This window comes from Festucalex cinctus, chromosome 1 (genome assembly GCF_051991245.1).
Source record: "Festucalex cinctus isolate MCC-2025b chromosome 1, RoL_Fcin_1.0, whole genome shotgun sequence".
Lineage (NCBI taxonomy): Eukaryota > Metazoa > Chordata > Actinopteri > Syngnathiformes > Syngnathidae > Festucalex > Festucalex cinctus.
Window position 1 is genome coordinate 52,098,199 of NC_135411.1, and position 18,673 is coordinate 52,116,871.

At 39.1% G+C, this 18,673-nt stretch overlaps 1 protein-coding gene across 2 annotated transcripts in view; it reads left to right on the top strand.

Moving 5' to 3' along the window:
* Positions 1-18,673, top strand: part of cacna1ia (calcium voltage-gated channel subunit alpha1 Ia) — a 242,043-nt gene that overhangs the window by 123,623 nt on the left and 99,747 nt on the right. For both annotated transcript variants that reach the window (XM_077541159.1, XM_077541150.1), the window contains 4 exons: positions 6,847-7,195; positions 7,276-7,368; positions 12,105-12,429; positions 16,642-17,045. In XM_077541159.1, coding sequence (XP_077397285.1) covers positions 6,847-7,195; positions 7,276-7,368; positions 12,105-12,429; positions 16,642-17,045 — 1,171 coding nt within the window. The remainder of the gene's footprint in view (positions 1-6,846; positions 7,196-7,275; positions 7,369-12,104; positions 12,430-16,641; positions 17,046-18,673) is intronic.

Sequence of the window (18,673 nt, forward strand, 5' to 3'; positions counted from 1 at the left end):
GTGAGAGAATTTAGTTATTAATTTAAATGCTTCCCCTAGCGAAATAGCAGGTTCTTCTAAATAGAGTAATATATCATCGGCATATAGATTAATTTTATGTTCTATTGTCCCGGAGTGGATTCCTTGGATCCGTCTATCCTGACGTATAGCTAATGCAAGCGGCTCAATAAATATAGCAAATAATAAAGGAGAAATTGGGCACCCTTGTCTTGTTCCCCTTTGTAAAGTAAAACTCTGTGATGTAATCCCATTAGTAGTAACTGTAGCTTTAGGAGAATCATATAATATTGAGACCCATTGAATGAATGACTCCCCGAAGCCGAATTTATTTAAGACAGCAAAGAGGAAGGACCAGTTAACTTTATCGAATGCTTTTTCTGCATCCAGCGAAATAACAACTGCCTTTTTATCATGCCGCTGTGACATACTAATCAAGTTAAAGAGTCTCCTAATATTATTAGTAGAATGACGACCTTTAATAAAACCTGTTTGATCACTATGAATAATTGTCGAGATTACCGTCTCTAATCGAGATGCCAAGGCCTTAGCGATAATTTTAATATCGGTATTAATTAGTGATATCGGTCGGTAACTTGACGGGAGGGTAGGGTCTTTTTCTGGCTTTAATAAAAGTTTAATTGCTGCTATATTCATATCTTGACGTATATCACCTTTACTTTTAATTTCAGTTACTACTCTTAGAAATAATGGAGCAAACATTAACCAGAAATGTTTAAAAAATATAGCCGGAAAGCCGTCTGGACCAGGTGCTCTGCCATTAGGCATACTGTCTAAAGCACGATACAACTCATCTATAGTAAGCGGGGTATCGAGAATATCTTTATGTTCAATAGATAACTGAGGTATATTTAAGCTGTTTAGGAATTCCTCAATATATTCAGGGTTAGGTCTATTAATTTCTGTGTATAGATTTCGATAATAGTTATAAAAAATATGGTTAATTTCTTCTGGTGATTGTGTGCATTCACCATTTATATCTTTAATAGCCGTTATAAGAGATTTTTCCCGATTCCGTTGAAGTTGATTTGCCAGGAATTTACCTGATTTATTATTATGTTCAAAATTATTATATCTCAACTGTTGTATTATAAACTCTGTCTTTTTAGATAACATGTTATCTAACTGTATTTTTATATTCTGTAGTTCTATCATCACCATCTGACACCTTCTGTCGCTTCATGTTCTAGTCTCACGCCTCCCAGCCGGTGCTGCCTCCGTCTTCTCTCTAAATAGATGTTCTGTTTAAGTCACCACTCTGTGAATATATTATACTGTATTCCATATTTTTTTTTTTAAGTTTAAAAGGGGGGGGGGGGGGGTTGAAAGTGCAACGGTAATCACATAGCATAGCTGTGCAATGTAATGACTATGTAATAACAATGTAATAACAATTTGTGGTAATGTGTAATTTTTATTTGATATGGACATTTAAAACTTGAAATGTAAAGAGCTATATGAACATGTTTATGTTTAATACATTAATTGTGTATGGGCTTTTTATAGTCTTCTTAAACCTGAATGGTATGTAATTGGCCTTCACATAAGTCTCAGTGACATTATATATTAAATGTTTAATTAATTCACTGAAAGTAGTTCATTATTTCGACTTTATTGTGGCGTAAGTAAAATGATTCATATCTCAAGAAAATATGTGGATGAAGCGACATAACGGTAATTTGTTTTGAGTGAATTAAGATCAATAGATATGGATGGAACCGTTACGGGAAATGCATGGTGGTAGATTAGCATCCACCAGTCATTTAGTTTATTTACATAACCATTTTGAGTCGATAATAATATTTGGCTAGAACTGAATTTTGCCTCTGTTGGTTTAAATGAGGCTAATCTCTGAATTACTCCACTGGTCCTGGTTTGCAATGATTTTCCTAATATAATGATATACCGCTCCTGTTGTTGAGATTGTGACAGTGGGTACGTCTGCAGACGATGGATGGATGGCGTGCTGACGTCAGGCTCAAGGTAAATCCAATCGGTCCGTTTTATACAGCAGTCGTGTTGGCAGATATCCGATGACCGATGCCTGATTCCAATCGGAAGTCATAAGATTTGATGAGGGTTTTTTTCTTTATGTATTAAAATTGTGTCACTTGATAGCAAAAATAACAATTGTCACTTGAACCGTGCCTAAGCTTCCAATTTTATAACTAGAGTGCTTCCGATGGAATAAACGTACATTCGTTAAGCTATTAGATATTATCCATACCTACCTTAACTAAGCACTCAAAACTTTTAACAGCTTTCTTGTTTGATCCCATTCGATAGTGCAGGTGAACCAAGTGCAGTCTCGGGTGAGTGCACTGTATGTCCTCAAATCAACTTTGGATGATGATCCTTCCTTCGAATTTGACTAAATTTGACAGCTGCTTCTCCTCGATCCCTCTCTGCATCTTGCTCTCCACCAGCAGGTGTGTTCTCAGTGTGATGCCAGACTTTTGTCACGGCCACGCTGCACAATGCAGCCCCACTGGTGGTGGGGCAACAGCCTTCATTCATGCTCTTGTACTTTTCTGTTTACTCATCTGTTTTTCGTTTGTTCTTCGAGTCCCAGTCTCATTAGCGCAATCACGATGCGGCACTATAGAGGGTAGAGAAGTCGTACGCATGGTGTGCGCCCTTCTTTGCGGCAAGCACATCGCATTGTTTTCACGAGAGCATCATTGATTGGTAAGAAGTGCAAGGCCACAGGCTGTTGTTAACAAATGGTTCCGCTACAGTTGTGATGCAAGCGGCACGCTTGAAATTGGCGCATCCCCCAGCTGCCAATGCAGCAAATGCATTGCCGCTCATGTAGGCGTGCACACCCATGGGCACCTATTCATAGCGCGCAGAATTGCTGGTGTGTGCGTGCACGCTGTTTTGCCTTCAGCCAGCCTCCCTTCAAACACGCACAAAAAAATGAGAGAGGGGAGACGAGAGGCAGGAGAGAAACAAGTGAAAGCTGACCATGGAAATGTGATGCAGGCCCTTGTCGTGTCTTTCTCCAGAACTATCAGACCTCAATTTCCCCAGTTGCTTCACAGACATGTCTGAAATACACAAGCAACCGGGGATCACCATCAAGGCTTTTTTTGTCACCTGCATTTTATCAGGCATCCAAGATTTTAGATTTGTTTCATCCAAGACAACAAAAATGTAATATGCTACTTAACTAATTTGTGCTTCAATTATTGAAGTGGAGTTCTCCTTTCAATTTAAAGGAGACATATTATGGAGGGGGACACATGTCAATCTATGAATATGTCGAGCAGGGTCGTTTTAAACACGGTGTGGCCGTTTTATGATCTGGAACCAGGGTTATTATAGTTTTGGAATTTTTCATTTTAGTATCGTTAGTATAGTATAGTTCGTATAGTTAGTTTTCATTTCATTTTGAGTTTTGTTTTTTAAATTTAGTTAGTTTAATTAGTTTTCAGGGTGGTTCTGTTAGTTTTTATTACTTTTAGTTATTTAATAAATGCTTAGTTTTACTTAGTTTCAGTATTAGTTTTAGTTTTTTCGTGTATTACTTGTGCGCAATTTAAAAAAAAACACACAAAAAACACCATGGCAACAACGTCATCTGAAGGTGCTTCTGTATTGGCTTCTGTGAGATGATGTCACTTCTGTGTGACACACTTTCAAACGTCCTCATTCCAATTAATATTAAAATAAATCTACTTAAAATCACATTTAAAATCAACAAAGGACATTTTTTCTATAATTATAGTTTTGTTTTGTTTTTTTCTGGGGAGCTTTCTATTTATGTGTGCTAGAGGTGCTCGGGGTGCTGGAGCCTATCTCACCTGGCTTTGGGCAGTAGGCGGGGTACACCCTGAAATGGTTTACCAGCCAATCATAGTTAATGAAATTGTTTTTTGAATTTTAATTTCAGTCTTTTCATTAGTTTAGTTAGCTAAAATAACCTTGTCTGGAACTAGAAATTAGAAGAATAGGAAATTGCGTTCATTGCATGCAATTTTAAGGAAAAATCTTATATTGATTAGATCTTTCTTTAAATAAATCTTTTTATGTATTAAAAGTACTACTAATATCGGTGCTTGGTATCAGTATCAGTGACTAATCAATAGTTGGGCTGGTATTGAGCTGGAAAAAAAGTGGTATTGGACATCCCTAAAAATGCTTTTTTTTTTTAAATAATATTTTCAAAAATAATGGGTGGGGGATGTGTGATAGGTGCTAAACTGCAAGTATGCGGTATTCCACTGTAATTGCTTCAATATGGTGTCTTTTTTTTAACATATTATATTCCAACATGTGTAATGTATTAGAAACAAATCTCTCTATTCTCATTACAAGGGCTTTGCAGTTTAGTTTGCTCCACTGAATAATATAATAGTTATATAATTTGTAATTGCGAAAACAGCTTCTGATATGGTGGGCTTTTGCTCAATACGGTCTGTGTACATTATAGCTTTCTTTTCTTTTTAAATTCAGCAGGGCATAGCATAAAATCTTTATATTAGTCCTGATATTTTTTTTATTTGCGTATATTTGAAAACAAACCCGATATTGTAGCATACATCAACTCCATAATTAGGCGAGGCCAATTCATATTGTGACTTAACAAACATCTGATTTTTGCCCAATATGAGGACTTTGCTCAGCATCAAAGCTGCCCAAAATTGGTTGAACTGAAATGCATGGGTTATGAGTATGGCCATAAATCTTTCGTGCATCTTTTGTCCTCTGGAACTTCATCAGGAAGAGGTTGCGGGACCTTGAGGTGTCGTGATGGCCGCATTACGACTCTTGGAAATGACCTCCTTCCTTGAAGTGAGCGTGTTATTGGGCATAAACCTGAGGTGGACACCATGTGAGCGATAGATATTTTAATATGTGCCCATTTAAAGTGACACTTATGGGAGACTGCTTAAGGTGCTGGCAATCAGTCCAATGCATATTTTTGAGTTATAATGCAAGAGCAGCTAAAGACACTCACTGCCTGGCTGTTTAAGAGGTTGTCAATGGATGAGAGTATAATCTACTTTTCCGCTGATTTCATGCTCGGGCACACACGCTTACATAGTATCATATTCACTTTCCACATGACTTAGTTTACATGATTAAACAATCTGTTGTCGGCTGCTTAAAAAAACAACTACAATTTTGTGCTTGTCATTTGGTTTATTAGCTTAGCAATGATTTGTTTTTTCTTGTGTTGCATGGCTATTTCGGTACCAGAACATCTCTCAATAAATGTGACAAAGTATGTGTGCTATGGAAGAAGAGTGCAAGAAAATGTGAAGATTGCAGAGCATTCAGTTTCCATTACACATTCCCAAGCTTCTTTAGGCAGTAATCTCTTGTCGCTTATTAGAATCCCACACTTGATCTCAAAGGGTGATGTAGGATTATCTCACTGTTACAACCTCGGTCAAATGAGGTCTTCTGGTGCAGTGGAACCACACCAGCATCAGAAGAGTTTCTGACAGAAATGAAATTATTATTGTATTTTTTACATATTTACTTAAAGGCATACTTTAGTCATTGAGCCATTTTCAGCAGTAAAAAGTTAACATTTTAATAACTTCATTATTTTTCATGTACAATTAATACGTTGTTGACTGAAGATGACATCACCTATGCTGAGGAACGACAAACCACGGCTCACCTGTTTTCTGGGTTTGGTCAGTAAACTGAGCCAAGATTGGTCGTTTCTCGTTTCCTCAGCACAGGTGATGTCATCTTCATTCCACAGCAAGTGGAAAATGGTTTTTAAGGTATTGATTGTTTAATGGAAAAATAATGAAGTTATAACATTAATTATAGACAAAATATATACTTCTTATTGTTGATAATATCAAGCATCCCTTTATAAAGGATCCCATTCAGTGAAACACATCAAGTCTGATGCGTTCATACAACTGCGTAAGCTAACATGACCAGAGTGCATGACCTCGCATAAAAACTGGTGGGTTTTTTCCGACACTGGTCATCCAAAACTAAGTCACATTTTCGACCACAAAATGTTTTACTTAGCATGCTTATTTGTTGTTGTTTTTTAAAGATGCAAATGTGTGATTCCCAAACATGCACTTAAGCACCTGCACTTGTGTCGTTTTGATTAAAAAAAAAAAAAAAAGTATTAGCAATACTAAGCTAGCATTAGCACTGCAAACAAGCTGACGTTAATTGCAGCAGTTGTGTTGAGTGACTTATAATACAATATGTTCTTTTTTTTAAATGTGTGATGAGTGTAATGTGTGAGTTTTGTTTCAATTATTTTTTGTTCTTTATTTCTTTGTTCCTTTTTTGTTCTTCTTTCTATTGTTTTGTTCTTTGTTCACCTCTTTTGTTCTTTAAGTATGCTATATAGCATAGCATGTTATGCTGCTGAATGATTCACTGACAATTATCGCATTGCAAGGCCAATTACAATTGCATTTTACATGAAATCACTTTGCCTATAGTAATTTTAGAGAAGGCTCCGCAAGAGCTGGTCCAAATGTTCAAAAATAACTTGCAGGTCTTCAAGTACTCTCGACCTGACTGTGGGCTGATTCCTCTCCAGGCGACTCCTTTTGTCATGTACTGACCCAACACATGATCCCCCACCTGTACTCCACACTTGTCAGCATGTCTTTGCTTTGCTTCATTAGCTTCAGACCTAGTTTGGAAGTTCACTGCTGGGTCAGGCTGTTTCCTAGCGCTTCTCTCTCTTTCTGACTCTCACACAAATCTACAATTTATTTAATGGTGCTTTATTTAGAGAGGATTTCCAACATATAAAACAAAACAAGTGAATGACTGATTAAATACCTCCAATTAAATATGCTGAAGTTCTTCCCTTATTTCCTATCTCAGCTCTTCAGGAATGACCCCGCCGCCTCCGTACTACCGACCCGAGGAGGACGATGAGCGCCCCTTCATCTGCTCGCTGGCATCTGACAACGGCATCATGTCATGTTCCGATGTCCCCGCGAGGCGACAAGGAGGCCAGACGTGCTGCCTGGACAAGGAGGATGCGCTACACAGAAAAGCTCTGGGCCTCATTCCTGAGCCAATGGTGAATGGGAGCGGCGCCGGTGACGCCATGGGCCTGTGCATCAACTGGCACCAGTATTACACCCGTTGCCACACAGGGAGCACAAACCCGCATAAAGGTGCAATCAACTTTGACAACATCGTCTATGCTTGGATTGTCATTTTTCAGGTATTTTTTGCACCGACTGTACTTGAAACACTGTTTAATTACACTGATCATGTTTACCCAATTCTAATGTTTCTTCATAGGTGATCACTCTGGAAGGCTGGGTAGAGATAATGTATTATGTAATGGATGCCCACTCCTTCTACAACTTCATCTATTTCATCTTACTCATCATTGTAAGTAAATGTTTATTTTTCCATGTGTTTTCAACCAGCTGATGCCACCATTTTGATGTACAGTATGTAACTACCATGCATTTCATGTCAGAGACATTTATTCTGTATGCCTACAGATTTTGCTTTAACTTAAAACTGTTCAAATCCTCTGATTTCAGCCCCTCAACATTCAGTATTTTCCGATCGTTGTAGTCCTTCGCGAAAGCAGACTGATTATATTTCCTGTTTGATCCAAATAATACATTTTCAAATATTTGATTTTACTCTGGAAAACAATTAGCCATGTTTTTGCTCATTTTCTAACATTTTCTCACATTTGCGGACCAAAACAGTAACTCAATCCTAATCAATTTAAGGAAGAAAGCAATCGCTAGGTTAATCTGCTATGAAAATAAATTGCTATTTGCAGCCATAGTATGAAAAAAACAGTAATTTGCATGTAGTTGATCCTGAAGAAACCTCAAAAGTGTATCACAAAATACCAGTAATAGCCCTTCATATTGATCAATACCCCAGAAGTGGATGGATTGTTGCAACCGAGTTAAGCTCTCGGGTTCAAAAATGTTTTTGAGCATAACATTGCTCTCACTCGTTTGATATCGCATCATTGTTGTTTAGTTGATTTTGTTTGATCAGATAAACAATACCAATTAAATAACAGTAAATGGTAAATACACATTAAATGTTTTTTTTTTAAATGTATATTAAGTTATTTGATTAGTCAATGGAATAATGAATTCTACAAATATTCGTGAGTAAAAGCTCTAAATCCGATCAGTCTGTGCTTTTCCACCTGTGGTCTTAAAGGGTCAAACACCGATTTCTTCATTATAGAAGTACATGTTCTGTGTTCAGTTTTTTAAGTAGGTGGTTATGTTGGTACTCCCCTTGTTTGACTGTTACCAGGTAAATTAGCACATGATGCAAAGGAATAGCACCCGAAAAATATCTGAGAGAGAATTTTTTCACGCTTACCGATGAAATGTGCATTTAGAGATTTTCTTATAATAGCACACACTGTGGCATTTTCACCGTACAAACATAAAATACTGTGGAATTTTCATGGAAAAATCAGTGCGTTCAACTTAGGTGATCTAAGCAAGTAACAATGCAAGATGGCCACCAGCGACTTCAGCTCCCGCTCCGGCCAGAACATGGCATTATCAGTCCAGGTTATTAATCAGTACCAAACATACATCTGTGCTGTGCCAAGTCATGGTAGCATTTTCATTATTTCTTAACTCGAGCTACAGTCGCCCAATGCTTTATTGTGTGCTAGCATCGGGTTAGCATCACATTTAAAGCGGGCGGCTTGAACGACTCATATGCACTTCTGCCTTTAAACACAGAGCTGTATGGGTCATGGCTGACGTATAACAGGCATGTGCTCGATACGATGAGCGGCGCAGAAGCAGCTTTTTGAAGGTTCGAAAACATATGCATCGCCAACCATACAGGAAGACTGACAGTACATTCTTTGCATGTTGAGAAGTACCTTAACAATCAAGGGATAATTTTGAAGTGCCGAGTTAAAACACTGGCTGTGTGCGTTTTGCGTCTTAAGTTGTGTAATATTGTATCTTGGGAGGACTGTAGACCAACATGCAAATATTAGTCAAAAATACTACAAAATACAATCTGTGTGGCATGACCGGATTTCTAGCATGGCGGAGTGGCGTGTATGCCTCATAGTCTTTGTAATTTAAATATACTAATATTTCACTTTGATGGATTGGATGTACTGGCTTCTATGGATCTCACTCTGCCTTATCGATCCTTCCCTCCTTCCTCTCTTTAGTTTTTCCTCTGGTCTCTTGAGATCTCGCTAAATTTGCTGGAATTTAGAGGCTTCCGGGGTTGGCGTAAGACTTTGATTTTGTAATCATGGGGAAGGCAGGAAGTGTTTGGTCGGTGCTGGATTTCACTTTGATTTATCTTTCTTTTCTCTTAATTTTTTTCTGACCTTTTCTCTGGTCTCCTGACCATTTAAACTTCACGACTCTGGCAAGATTCTGAAGTACCTGGTTAAGGCGAAGGGTAATGGGATATTTATAAGGCTTTAGGTGAATTAATGAGTATACATTTATACGTATTTGCACGCACACGCACGCACGCACGCACGCACGCACACACACAAAAAAAAAAAAAAAGAGCAATGATGATAAGACGTTGAATCGGTAAGACTACCGAATGAACAATTCTGAGCTCTAAAAAAAAATAAAAAATTAAATAAATAAAATAAATATACTAATATGAGTAGTTCTACAACAAACTTGTGCTGAAAAAGGATGAATATTAGTTGAATTCTATTCACAAACATCGTTTCAGTTCAACCCTGGGGAACAGGCTTTCAGTATTTGTTTCCTGTTCAATATAGCACACACAATGACTTTCGCAGCATGTCAAAGCAAGATAAACACACAGCTCCCTTTCAGCTAAATGATCCGTTGATACAAATGCGTTTGCCTCTTGGGCTTCCTTGCAAGGATTCCCAGATCGAAGAAAATGTACCTCCCGGGTACCAAATGGATCATCATTCCTGTCTGTCTGACACTTCATCTCCTAAGTCATGTGTGCAGCCAAGTGTCAGTCTTTCCATCAGTTTAAAGAGTAAATGGCTCTAAGTCATTCAGACCTGCTGACAAGGTGGCGATTATTATAAAGTGTGTGTATGTGTGTGGCGAGGTTAAGACATAAACGCATGTGACAGCAGCTGCACGAAAGCGCAAAAACAATCAGCTGCAAACAAAGCCTGCCATCTTAATTTGTCTGTGTGTGTGTTTTTTGTGTTTGTGTGTGGGTTCTAGCATGCATAATGCAGTGATCCTCTGAATGCTGATACTGGATTGCCCTCACTAATTATGCGGAAAGCTGTCTATGATCTGATCAAATGCACATCACACGCACACATGGCTGGAGGGGAATCAAAGCCCCACACACCTGCAGAACTGTTTGACCCACAGGCCACAGATGTGTTCTGCCTCCCGCACACACACACACATAAATAGAAAGCTCCCTTCAGGTGTTTTTCCTTCGTAGTCGTCCCGCTATTTCTCTTTTACCTTCTTCTACATTTTTTTTTAAATTACAGGTGGAAAGTTACAAGTTGTTTAATGGTTTGTTGTTTAATAATTTTTTTTAATTTGAATATGATATTGTGTAATCCGACCCATGGTTTTTATAAGGGCTGTTCGATACCACTTTTTTTCAGACCGAGACCGATACTCAGACCCTCAGTACTCACCGATACCGATACCAACTGCCGATACCAGTAGTACATTTTGACAAATAAAAAAAAAAATCACCAAAATATATTTTTAAACAAATATATTTCCTTTAATTTTGACCAAAAAAAAAAAAAAACAGCACAGTCACTCTTCAATAGTCTTAACACTCAAAATAAAACACAAACATGCTCTTTTAGTTTAAGATTCACAATTTTGAAGTATTTCCAAACCGGTGAAGTTTTGGTGAAAAACTGCTGCAAGCTAGCGCCAGTTACAGGCAAGGAGGACTCACGTAACGTCTTCCCCCTCTGCCATCGGTCGCTTGTACTCGTCTGCGTCACGAGTACTCGAGTACTTGAAAAAAGGCTGGTATCGGCCCGATACCGATACCTGGTATCGGTACTTGCCCATCCCTAGTTTTTATTGCTATAAAGGGCATACATTTGATACATTGATTGATACATTTGGTGTCACATTTGAAGCAGCCTGTGTGCCACTCATCCAGGGGCCACACTTTGAGAATAAGAATCAGATTTATTGACCAAGTATGTAAAAACCTTCACAGTCACAACACTTCTGAGAAATAAAACAAAATAATAATAATGACCAACAGAGGGAGACAGAACGGGAAGCCTGGTGGTTCGCTAATTAGCGCCCCGGGTATTTTTTTTTAGATGAAAAACAAGAAAACTTGAGGAAGGAGGGAGATGAAAAAACAAGACCCAATTTGTGCTCATGAAAGGGGAGCACTGTATGGACCATGAAGAAAAAAAAAAAAACCCTCCATGTACAGTCACATAATGACATATATTACAACAGAACTCTAAGATATTGCACATGTGTGTGACTGCACTCAGTATGTAGAAGAAAGATGGGAAAGTTAAATGCTGAAGAATGTCACAATATTTCATCAATGCTCCTGAATATTTTTCATGAGTACGGTGTGTTATTCCTATTAATTATGTTTTTTGTTTTTTTAAACATTACTGTATGAATACTGTTGAACTGCTCACTAACCAATAGTAAACAAGTGGCAATGTTTTTCTCTGTCCCAACTACGAAAATATCAAAGTTCTTTGTCAAGAATGTGAGTGCTGTTTTGGATCCATGGTAAATTTGACTGAACTGTGACGCATTTGTTAGGAAAGAATAAAGGAACAAATATGCTAAGAAAGAGTACAATGTTAAGCGAGTTAAAGGTGAAATGAAAGACCGACCAACTCAGAGCTGTGTGCTTTGGGCATGTTGGCTCGGTCTGTCTGCTTCAATAAGCCTCGCTTTGGTAGGAAGTCGGCCCTCTAAGACCTTTAGCATGTGTGCTAACATTTCTACAGGCGGATTGACGCACGTCATAAGAATCAGTGAGTGTGTGAAAACAAGTCAGTCTTTATTTCCGCACCAAGCACTTTGTTTGGCCAGAGTAACTGTCAGACTCCCCAAATGTTGCATTGGGAATGTGCCACTGTTGAAAGTCGGTAACTTTTTCATTTCTTGCGGTTGTCCATGCAGATTGGTTCCTTCTTCATGATCAACCTTTGCCTAGTGGTCATCGCCACTCAATTTTCAGAGACCAAGCAGCGGGAGCACCAGCTGATGCAGGAGCAGAGGGCACAGTGCCTTTCTTCGTCCACCCTAGCCAGCATGGTGGAGCCGGGCGATTGCTACGAGGAAATCTTCCAGCTGGTCTGCCACGTCCTCCGCAAGGCCAAGAGGAGATCGGCGGCTCTCTACTACACGCTGAGGGGCAAGCCCCCGCCTGCTGGTGGAGGCAGGGGCAACAGGCGGGGTGGAGTCAATCAGAATGGAGAAAGGCATCACTCGAGGCATCCCAAACGTGAGTAAGATTTCATCGGCTCAGTGAACTCCAATTGACATATAGTTGTGTTACTCTTAACTCACTGAATGCCGGCCATTTTCATTGGAGCACCAACCCGTCAATTCCAGCCGTTTTACTGGATTTTGAAACATAGAACATACCAAAAGAAATTAGACTGGTTTCATCAGAAAAATATAATGTATTTCTATCTTTTCCGTTCTTTAATAATTAGCGTTAGCTGCGCCAAACCCTCCTGCACACTCTTGCATGAAAAAACGCTTATGACGTATAGATACGTCATATGTGTGCGGCGACTATGATGCTGATGACGCATCGATACGTCATATGTAATGAAAGAGTTAAAAGGCCCTCCAAAAGCCTTCAGGGAATGTCTTGGTAGCTGGGTGTGCACATTATTAACTAATTTGCTCCCAAAAACGTATAAACACATTCTATTTTAAATTTTGCCAAAAAAAAAACATGTTTTTTTTATGCTAGAGGCTCTGACCTAAATTGGTCGCTGAAAAAGCAATGGAAGTTATTCCCAAAATGGCCAGCAGCAGACAGCAGAGTATAAGAGATCAACCAGGATAATGTAGCAACAAGCTCTTTTCCCCAGTGTTTTCAACAGGTTTGTGTATAATGATGAAACTTGAGTATATTCTAATGCTGATTGCTGCAAAACGAAAACAGATTCAAATGTACTTTTTTTTCCTGATGAAAGAAGAGACTAATCTTTCTTTTGGTAGGTTCCATGTTTTTATAGCAATAGAACACAATATTCTGTGGGCCTTGCAAAATCAGTCAAAATCCAGTAAAACAGCCGGGGTTTGCTTCAGTGAAATGGCTGGGAGTGAATGAGTTAATGTCTTGAGAGACCTTATATCTGACAGTATAAATGTTACATTTGAAATGACCACAACAACACACCACAATAAGGGCGCTATTTTCATAGTGCATCTGCTACAGGGCACTAATGTCGGCAGATCCTGATTTCCATAGAAGCGCAAGGCTCGCTCGGCCAATGTGGCTGAAAGTCGATCCAAACTTAAGTGTTAAGTGTCAGCGCTATTTGAATGAGTATGACCCAGTTGTTTAAACATCCACAATCACGAAATGTCTGGGGAGACTCATCCTGTCTCACATCAAGGACGCCCTTCGCGACGACCTGGATCTCCATCAGTTTGTGTATGGGACAAACAGGACAACAGAAGACGCAATCAACACAGCACTCCACACAGCCCTTACTGACCTTGACAATGTTACCACCAGTATGTGAGGAAGCTGTTTGTGGATTTCTGCTCTGCATTTAACACAATTCTACCCTATGAACTGGTTGGGCCACCTGGATATCACCATTTCACTGTTTACTTGGATACTGGACTTCCTCAGCAACAGACCCCAGAATGTCAAAATGTGAAACAACACCTCATCCACTCTCATCCTGAACACTGGACACCTCAGTATAATGTGTCCTTGTCCTCTTTTCTGCTTCCTCTTAATGCATGACTGCCTTCACATTCACCCGATCAACACCATTATCAGATTTACTCACAGCACTTGTAGGATCGATCAGAGACAGCAAATTAGTCAACAGGGAGGAGGTCCATAATCTCAAGACGAAGATGATGATGATCATGGACTTCAGGTAATCTAAGAACTAACCATTTTGGTCTTTATATTGATGGAGAGAAGGAGGAGAGGGTGGAAATATTGAACTTCCTCTGAGACCACATCTCAGCAGGTCCACCAAAATCTCGCATCATGTGAGGACAGCACGTCAAAAACTTACTTGCTCAGGAAACTATGAAAACTCACAACACCTCCTGATGAACTTCTATACATCCGCAAGGTGGTTCAGCAGCTGTACTGTGAAGGACTGGAGGGATCTGCAACGGGTATTGAAAAAAGCAGAACTACATTACCCAAGCTGCACAGGACGCTGGCAGACTACTGTGGAAAGCCAGCAGAATCCTTAAGAATGCATCCCAGCCTGGGGACTCCATTTTTTTCACCACTTTCCTCTGGAAAAAAAAGCGACAGGACAGTAAAGTCTAGAATCACACGGGTCAAAAACAGCTACTACCACCAAGTTGTAAAATGCATCATCCCGACTCTATGTACAAACAAAAAACCCCAACCAATCACCCTACCCCCAACCACCCCCTGCCACACCACCACCACCACCACCAATATGATAAACAAGATTTGTGGACTATTGTCTGATCAAAAACTAATAAATAATACAATAATCTGAGCAATATCTGAATGTACTGATCACCCAACAACATAATATGGGAATTGTCACAAATGTGAATACCGGTAACTGTATGTTGTATGGGTTTTTGATATGCCTTTTTTTTTTTTTCTGTTTTTACTTCAACGCTGCAAATTGTGAGATGCCTAACTGACTTTCATTTCCTGTGACGGCGACAATATTCCACTATTCTATTCCATCCATCCATTCATTTTCTTGACCGCTTATTCCTCACAAGGGTCGCGGGGGGCGCTGGAGCCTATCTCAGCTGGCTCTGGGCAGTAGGTGGGGGACACCCTATACTGGTTGCCAGCCAATCACAGGGACTATTCTATTCCACTTCTTAAAAAAACCCCAACTGGTTTCATCCCTGTGTTTTCAACCTTAAAAGTCTCCAAGAGCTTATTCATTTCCTCAAAATTCCAACCTCTATCCATTTGTCTACATGTCTTTCCATTTGTTTACATTAGGTTGTAATCAGTGGAGGTTGAAAAAAGTGAGGACTAGTAAGTACAGATGTCTGTTTTCAGTAAAACAAAAAAAAAGTAACGTTCATCCAAATAAATATGCAAGTAAAGTACATCTACAAGTACAGTAATGAAGTATGCATCTTAAAGTATTCAAAAAACACTATAAAACACAATAAATTGTAAAATTTCTGCCTAACATTATTTTGTTTTGTTATATAGTATTATGTATTGGTACGGTGTGGTATGTTATACAGTTAAACCTCGGTTTTCGAACATAATCCGTTCCAGAAGGCTGTTCTAAAAGCGATTTTTCGAAATCCGAAACGATTTTTCCCATTATAATTAATGTAAATCATTTTAATCCGTTCCAAGTCTAAAAAAACTTTTTCCAAGTTTTTTATTTATTTACTATTTTACACCATAAACTGCACTGTTTACCATAAATAGAAAAGGGTAGAAATAGACACTGTTTAATTAGTTATCCTATCTAAAATGATGAAATAAAACAACAAAAAACAAAACAAAATGCAAATATTTCTTTTTTTTAAATTCAATAGTTCTGCGCACTACTTTCCTATTTTCTTCACCAGCTTTACCACTTGCACTTGCTTTCTTCGGACCCATGATTAGGGGCTAATACACGATGCAAAACTAAAAAAAAAAGATTTGCGTAAATAACAATGAACAGGTCTGCTCCAAACGAACTTTGAACACGAACGTGCTACGGAGGAAGCATCCTGGGCATTCGAGTTAGCTCGGCTCCCGAGTGAGTCGCGTTCAGGTACGCTCGACTTTTTTCAGTTTGGTTGAGAGCTGAATTTTTGGACGAGTTCTGAGACATAAAATTCTCAAATTTTCCCGTTGAAAACCGATTTGGTTGAGAACAGAAGCGTTCAAAAACCGAGGTTTGAATGTACTATAATATAATTATACTGTTTGTTTTTTTTATATATGTAGGGGTACATTTTATGGACTGTAGGTCTGTGTATGTAGGGATTATATGTATCATTAGGATATAGTAAGAGTGAATGTATGGAGGCGTAAAGATGAATATACGTATTTGGACATATACTGTACTATTTTGTATGCACTATAATCTTGCATATTTCTTATACATAAGTGTATATGTCTGTACTCAACTAGGGATCTTTAAAAAAAGGAACAAGACTAAAAAATAAGCTAAAATTCTTCTTCCTGCCCCTTCTCATACGTACACCTGTTTAATTACAAGTATATTTGGGTATCAAATGATTGATATTGTTTTTTTGGGGGGGGATTTTTTTTTGTTTATTTTTAATCTAATTTTCAATTTTACTGGTGAATGTATTTTGTCTGCATAGTGATGAATAAAAACAAGCAAGTTTTTTCTACTATGTAACTTCTCATCACCGAGATCTTGGGATATGAGTTACTGCAAATTACTCATATACCAGCCGTATATCCTCTAGCCATGAGCTATTTTGCACTCAGGTTGCTTACTTTATTTTGTCCATATCTCTACAGTATCCCACTGTCCACACCAAAGCAAGCAAGACCATGAGTTCCAGCCTCTCGAAAACTCCATCAGCCTGGCCGTGCCTCAGAATCCACAGAACTGTCCTTTGTGTGCCTTAGCACTGGAAGAGGGCCCGAGGACAGCGGGTGACCCCGCCAGTGGGGACGACGACGAGGGGAACGCCGTGAATGAGACGGACAAGGAAGAGAACCACTTAGACGAGAAGGGAGATGCTAATGAAGGGAAGAAGAAAAAGAAAAAGAAAAGGAGCTGTTTTGGACTGTGTAAGGACGTGTGGGATGAAATCAGGAGAAAACTGTGGGGCATTGTGGAGAGCAAGTACTTCAGCAGGGGAATTATGATCGCCATTCTCATCAACACCATCAGCATGGGCATCGAACATCACAATCAGGTAAGGTGATTTCTTTTTAATTAACGCATTTGCTCCCAAAAAACAAAAATATGTTCTATTTTAAAATTTATTACGATGCTCCCAAAGACATATTTATATGTTTATTTATTTATTTATTTATTCATTTATTTATTTTTATGTTTTTTTATGCTAGAGCATACGGAAGGCTTTGAATGATAATGGCAATGGTAGTTATTACAAAAACGGTCAGCAGGTGGCAGCAGAGTATAAGAGATCAACCAGGACTATGTTGCAACAAAACTGTTTTCCCCACAGTTTTATAGAGATTTGTGAATCATGTTAAAACTTAGCAATATTCTAATGCTAATTGCTGCAAAATTGAAACATGGAAATACACTTTTTTTTCTGATATAAGAAGAGACCTAATCTTTCTTTTGGTAGGTTCCATTTTTTTTTATAGCAATAGAACATAATATTCTGTGGGCCTAGCAAAATCAGTCAAAATCAAGTAAAACAGCCGGGAGCGAAATGGCTGGGGGTGAATGAGTTAAGCATGGATACTACAGCGCTTTTATGACAAAGAGGAAGACTACCAGTAATGAGCAAGGAGTGACACATATCAATAGGACCTAACTCTATTTCCTCTCTGGTCCTTTCACATTAAAAGCATCCATGTTGTTTGTGGAACATTGAGAAAGCAATGGAATTACTTCAGCCTTTACAATTCAGTGAATTTCTGTTTATATAGGACAAATTAACTTTATTAACATTAATGAGTCCCAGCAGATTTCAATATGTGAAAGCCAGTCTTTGGTTATGTTTTTGTTTTCCAAACATTTGGTGACTCTCTGGGGATTACGTTCCAATTGAGTTTCATCTGTTTAGCTGGAAAAAGATGAAAATTTGGCAAGGAATGTGTTTTGGAAAGAACTTCAATCTAAATGAGTCTTCCTAACTCCCACAAATCACCTCAGTTTCAGCAGAGGTGCTCGTGTCTTTGCTGATGAAGCTCAGCCAATAGACCATCCACTTGACCGTGTGTGCGTCTGATCTGCGTGCGTGTGTGTGCCAGTGTGGGAGGGAAGTGTCGCTGCCAGGACGCTTCCTGACAGAGGTGTAAACATTTAGCCCGGCGACAGATACGCTGGCTTTTAACATCAACTGCAGACAAGTCAGGTGCGTGTGGGCACGTGAGGGAGAAAGCTGCCAAGAAAGCACATGCAGACACGGGAGGCACGTGACGCACTGTTTGCACCCGTGTAGAAAAACATTCACTTGAAATTTGTGTGTGGGTAAACAGATTTTGCCCTCTTTTTTTGTATTTCTCGCCTCCTCCCTCTGCTACCTTTTATAATTATTTTCTCCAAGAATCCCTTCGCATGCTGCTTTGCCCGCTTTGCTTCCTGCCTTCCTAGCAATTTTCCTTCCTCCCGTCCTTCCTTCCTGCTTTACCCCAAGTGTCTTGGCTTCTCTCTGACTCTCTCCGTCTCCCCGCTTCTGCCTCTCTTTCCCGTCCACCCCCGCACTCTTTGACAGTGTACGGAATAGTTCCTTTCTCCTGTCTCTGAAGACTCTAAAAATAAACGGAGGGGAGAGGAGGTGGTGGGAAAAACGAGACAGACGCCGGTTACGCAGCATTTTTCGTCTCGATTTCCCGCGAGTTTGTG